Genomic DNA, 6293 nt, shown 5'->3' on the forward strand with positions numbered 1-6293 from the left:
GGGTCGGATATGACGTCCCGTTCGCCTTCATCATCTTGATCGTCGCCTCTGGGAGAAAAATCGAGCTCGAATTGGGCGGCAAATTCGTCTTGCAAAAATGAAGGTCAGAATAGCTCTGTTCACCGCACAAATAATTTAAAATAAGTACCGTCAGTCATGCTTGGAGAGTCTGCTTCCATGAATCAGCCCTGCTGCGTAGAGATCTCCTGTCGAAGGGGCGTCGGCGTATCAGTCATCGGGGAGGAAACCCGCCCGGAAACGTCCGCGATGCAGTGTTTGACGCGTGGTGCGTTTTCCTAAATGAGGCTAAATCCAACGGCCAGTATTAATCGTACGTTTAAGTGTATGTACTGTATGTATCGGTAAATTCACGTGTAAGTTCTGCAACTCTTAAAATAAAACAATTACATTAAGGGTGCGCAATTTTTTAGGCACCCTTATTGGTATCTTGTTCAAAAATTCCTTATGGTGCTTGAACTTCTTCGTTCTTGTACTGCTGATGCAAGTACTCGGCCGTATTTAAGGCCAGAACCTCCTGCTGCTGCTGCACTCGGTTAATTTGCTCGAAAGTAAGCTGTGGGCCACCTCGGCCTTCTTCGCCACTTCCTTGACCTTCTGTTCCGACTCTGCCGGGAGACTGCGTGTCAGCGACGACTCAAACGGGCGTAGCTGGCGCCGGGCCACGACAACATCTTCCACTCTCACCCAAGGACTCAAGAATATTTGGAGCGAAAGAAACGGTGTTGCTGTCGCCCGATGGCTCCAGTACCAGCAGCTATCGAGGCTGAAGCCCATTACCAGCTGCTACACCCTCAATATGAACAGCAAGCCGGTCCGGCTAGCTGTCAATGGGAATAAAAACGTTTTTATAAGAAACGTGTATTTACGCCAGTTTAGACGTCTTTTCATTTTCGAACGTCTTTATTGTCTCTATCAATGTCGTTCAAGGGTATAGTGTACCTAATCTGCGGCTGCTGTCAAAACTAAAGCGTACCTCAGCATCCCAAGAAGTGGCCCCTCTGATTCTGGCCAGGATTACCTTAAGTCGAGGTCCGTCGATTGAGGAGATAAGTGCCAAACCGTTAATTGTGCTTCCTATTGAATTTCTTGTTGAGTCGACTTGCTTAAATAGCCGAGCAAGTTGTCATCTTTGACCGTCCTAGCCACATCTTCATTTCATTATTACGCAAGATGACGCAGCGAAAAGTACAATGTAAACTGCGCCGTAGGCATGAGCTAAATGACATATTGCTCTGGTTATCAGTCTGATGCGTCGAGTGTGATCCGGTCGAAGAGGTGGCGTCAATCGTGGTCGTTGATTCACCAGATTCAGTCGTCACCGTCGTCGACGTAGCTCCGGATCCAGTGGTGCTCGTCTCAATGGCACCGTCCGATTAAGTCGTGGAAATCGTATCGCCGTTTGAGTCGGTCGCCGTCGCCGTGGATCCATCTTTCAAAGTGTTTACGATCTCCAACGTTTTGGAACCCGTTTCAGTCCAGCTCGATTAAAGATCCGTCGAGTCATAAAAGCCCTCCAGCAGCGTGTCAGACACGTTGGGCGTCGTGGTGGTGGTGGCGATCGTGCTGCTCGTGGTCGTGACAGCCGACGAGACCCATTACGGGCAGTCATGCGCTTGTACAGCGTGCGGGATCGTACGGACGACCGTCGAGCTGGCAAACTTCGGGCTCGAAGCCGAGTAGAACGTGGAGCGCACAGCTATATACAGCAGACCCGAGCGCACGAGATTCAGACGCTGAGCACTCGACATGGTTCATGATGAGGATCTTGCCCGTTACGAGCATGGACATGAAGCTGGTGAGCCCGTAGACGATCTCGAACGTGTAGCACTCCAGCAGCTTCATGTGAGTTGCCACCAGATCCACGTTGTCTTCAAAACGGATTTTTATACCGTTGTACGCCGCCTTAGCCGCACCATGTAGATGCCAGACGTGGTCACGGGCGCCGTGACGTTGCGGCTACGCAATTGTCGGAGTTCGTGTAGCTAGGCACTGTTTCGTGGTAGTCACGGACGGCAACATCTGCCTTCTTAGGCCAAAGCGAGCCAGTCAGCAAGTCACCAGCGCCACTACAGATAGGTCCCTCGCCGTATTGCTTTCCAGACATGTCTCCAACTGTTTCTGCAGGCGGGGCACTGAGCGCCATGGCAGCCGGAGTAGTGATGAAAAAGGGGTGGCGCTGGGCGTCGTGTAAGCCGGAATGGCACCGAGCGTGGCGCTAGGCGTGGATGCAGCGATAGCGCCAGGCATAGCTGCAGCGGGGATAGCGGCAGGAGCCTTGGTGCCAGTAGTGATTGACGTCGTATTATAGTACTGAGCAGTAAGACTACAGCTCTGTCTCTATTAGTAGACCCAAACCAAGTTTCCCAGCTCATTGTTATCAAGTCATTCTTTCTTAGGGCCGTTCTTAACAAGGATCATGGGGTTATGATTCAAAAGTGGTTTAGGTTAGTTTGTTGTGTGATCCCATATTGGTTCTTAACAAGCTCATGATCCCATTCAATTCTATATTAAGGCATCACTTTGTGAGGTGTTCGATTGCGCGGAGCGACACCATTTCTGGAGTATTCTAGAGCGTAATGGACTCAGCGACAGACACTAACACGGTTATGACTACAACCAAATGGACCGCAAAGCAAAAAACAGATAGTAAGCGCGCTGTGCTTCCTCCCACATCCGATGACTACAGCGAATGGACCGTTGACCAGCTAAAACTTGAATGCACAGCTCGTAAGCTGTCAGTAGCCAAGAACACCAAGAAAGAAGATCGTGTCTCAATCCTCAATGCTTACGACCAATCCAAAGGCGGTGTAGCACTGCTTTTGGAGAGGCAGAGACTTGGTAAAAAAACAAAGTCATCTTCAGAGACAACCGATGCTCGCAGAACCAAACATTGTTTATTTCGCTTGGTTAACGTGCTTTTTTCAGATGAATTCTTTGGCAAATTTGTTACATCTGGGAATCAGCTAACGAGAAAGGAGTTAGATGAAGGAGGGAGAAACTTTTGGGAGTCTGTTGCGGCAGCATTTAACACTTCAAACGAGATCTACGATCGGCTTGTATCTGACGATTCTCTTTTTGATGGCATTTCTCCAGACCAAATTACGGTACATTCCGCCGCCAAGTTGAAATCGATGTGGAAAGATGTCCACGCCGCATTCTCCCAGGCTGAAGCTAATTCTAAAATATCCGGCGAGCACGCAGAATTTTGGGATTTTTGTCGTGGAGATAAAGCCGTCATGTACCTCAGCCTATGGTGTGATTTACGCGGATCTGGGCGCGAATTTTGTTCCGCTTGTGTGTATGAGGAAAACGAAGATGATTCAACCAAAGAGGAGGAATCTAAAACCACTTCAAATAAAAGCAATAGAAAGCGACAAAAGACGGATGATTCGATGTCAAAGCTTACTGCTATTATAAAGACTCTGATTGATGTGGAGACGAATAATAAAACTGAGAAAGCCGCTCTGATTCGGTTGCAGCGTGAGCGCATGGAATTGACTGCGAAAACAGACAAGTTAGCTGCAATCGAATCGATATTGAGCCGTCACCGCCACAACCTCCAAGAAATCGATGCACTTATTCATCAGCAAAACATCAAAGGAATGCCAACATCCTCTCTTCGAAATGACAAGAAACAGATTGAACTCCGTATTAAATCTCTCCAGGACAAGGCAAGCAAGCTTGAAGACCTGATTATTGACAGCTAACTAATATCAGGAGTATTCGAACAAACTACAGATAGTAGGGAAGAACAAGATATAAAATCAAAAGTATAAAAAAGCGTCTGAAAAAAAATGTATTATGGCCGAGCCATGTTGTAACTTTGAATGTGTTCTAAGACTACTTGTCGTAGGATATGACCATTTTTCACTTTGATACAAGAATTAGACGCATCGTCATTAACTGTGTGCTGATAGCTGCAATCTTCCATGGCGTTAAACTCCTGCAGTATAATTTTGCTACTTCCAGCGCTCACCGTAGCTCCCAACCGATCGTCAATACAATAGTTATGCAACTTCATGCAGGTTTTGATCACAAGGCCTGTGTGGACATAGTCTACCACCAATGCTCTCTGAAATATTCGCCACTTGTTGACAAGCAGACCGAATGCCATTTCGATTCTTATCCTTAGTTGAGACAAATAGAAATTGTAAGCTGAATGCTCAGGACTTTTGATTTCGGGCTTCGTGAAAGGAACCAACATTGACGGAGCGAGAATATACGCATTGTCTCCAATTATGTAATAGCCAAAAGGAAGTTTCTCGAAATCAGTACAAATTCTCCATTTTTTTAGTGCGACACTGTCAGAAACTTTACCAGGAGAATTAAAGGAATAACCCGTGAATCTGCACGAGGCATCACACATCGCTTGAACGTTAATTCCGTATGTAAGATAGTGTCCAGAGAAAAAGGCGGAGACATCAGGGACTTCTTTTGCACTCGGCGCTCTGATTGTACATAACCAACCGTCGATACAGCCTACACAACCTGTGAGAATATTGTTTGAACTGATCTCTGCAAATGATGAAGCCACCGCCTCGATAGCTCGCGCGTCATATATTGGAGCAACGATCTGAAATTTTGGGTGATCACAAATTGCTTTCATGACGTCAACAACTATTGTGTAGAATGCGGGTGTACTAACACCAGCCAAAACGCGTATAGAGTGGTAAGACCCACCGGCAAGCCACGAAATGGTCATTTGAAGCATGTTAACTACCTCAATCGCCTTTATACCAGTTCTGTTAGTTGATTTATAGGCAACCCGCTGCAAGTAGGGGGTTACTAGATGTAGTAGGCCATCGAAAGCGCCAGCACTCATTCGGTAATAACGGTTGAACTGACCTTCGAGTAGTAAGCGTTCCCGGTGGGGAATCCACTCCAGTCGTTCCCTCGAAACAACCCTTTTTCGGCGAGATTTATGTGTTTGGGAAGTGATGATACTAGCCACGAGCAATACAATTCTTTCAACCTTCATCTTGATTGTAGCAAGCTGTGCTCCGTGATCCGAGAATGGGTTGTGACCCTTGGCCGGGATCACCGACTCACAGTCTAGTCACCATATGTATTTTTGGTATCCAATCAGAACGCAGAATTTCGGATCATGCCCCAATCATGATCCCGTTAAGAACGGCCCTTAGGGTAATAACGTCCCGGTGTCTGTAAAAAAAGAATTTAGACGTTCGTCGAAAAGCGTAAAAACACACGAACGTTTAAACGCCTCTGAATAGACGTCACTACCAGCACTTGAACCAGTGCTGGTAAAGACAGTCTGATTAAAGACACATGTGACGATTAAACTGTTAATACAGTTTTACCGGTGTAAAAACTATATTTACGTGGTGAGATGCGTAATTACCCTTTATTTCGCTATCTTGATTTAATTGAAGTGTAAGGGATCCGAGCGTCCCAGGGGTCTCTTGGCAGCACGAGGGGGTGCCGATGGAGGGCCAGACGGATCTGGTCAGTGTGACGAAGGCAAGTGCGGGAGTGTGGGCCACGTGAATGTGAATCACGTGTCAAGGGTCGACTGGCGGCTGCCAGACGACGAAGTCAGTGAGACGATGAGCGAGCGGTGGTTGTACCTGAGACCATCTGACCGCTCCTCGAAGAGCAAGGCGGAACTGTATCTGGGTACGCACGACCGGTTGGGGCTGCTCAGTTCCGAATCTGCGCAGTTGGACACAAGTGCGCATGGTGCAGACCCGGGAATTGCGACCGAGCCGGGCACAGTGCTGGCGACAGACGAGAATGAGTGACGAGCAGTGACGTATGCGTGACTGGTAGGCTGCGGTGTACGGGCGGCGAGAAGTGCGTGGATCAGGAGGGCAGCGCAGGGTCTAACAGAAGTAGCCCCGGTTCAATGGCTCCGGTGCGTGAAGCTGAAAGAAGGCTTCGCGTGAGACTCCAAGAGGAGACACGCCGGAACGCCAAGGCCTGACACAAGTAGTTGGTGGGAAGACTCTGCGAAGAGCGGAGCCACGAGCCTCTGCGAGTAAACAGAGAAACGAAGTAACGAAGAAGTCTATGGAATGGAGCAACGAAGTGTTTTAATAAATAGGCGCGGACACGAGAGTGAACGAGCCGGCATGGTGAACCGGGCCTTCTAGTGTTGAGTAGTTGCGTAGTAACGACTCGGTGAACCTGGAAGAACCTCAGAGCAGCAGGCACCCGAGCATACGACACGCTCAATGTAACAAACATGCTCATCCTCTCAATAGACGCCTTCCAAAACTATCGTAAACAGGTGCCTTATCAGCTGCAGATAAGGT

The 6293-nt window shown here is 48.1% G+C and overlaps 1 protein-coding gene across 1 annotated transcript; it reads left to right on the plus strand.

Annotated features, from left to right (window-relative positions):
- Positions 1–5136: 5136 nt before the first annotated feature.
- Positions 5137–5780, plus strand: PITG_04462 (uncharacterized protein; the record flags this gene model as incomplete). Its single annotated transcript, XM_002906028.1, has 2 exons — positions 5137–5163; positions 5412–5780. 2 exons carry the CDS (start codon positions 5137–5139, stop codon positions 5778–5780), a joined length of 396 nt encoding a protein of 131 aa, XP_002906074.1.
- Between the last annotated feature and the right edge of the window lie 513 nt (positions 5781–6293).

The sequence above is a fragment of the Phytophthora infestans genome, genomic scaffold (assembly GCF_000142945.1).
Source record: "Phytophthora infestans T30-4 supercont1.5 genomic scaffold, whole genome shotgun sequence".
Taxonomy (NCBI): Eukaryota; Oomycota; class Peronosporomycetes; order Peronosporales; family Peronosporaceae; genus Phytophthora; species Phytophthora infestans.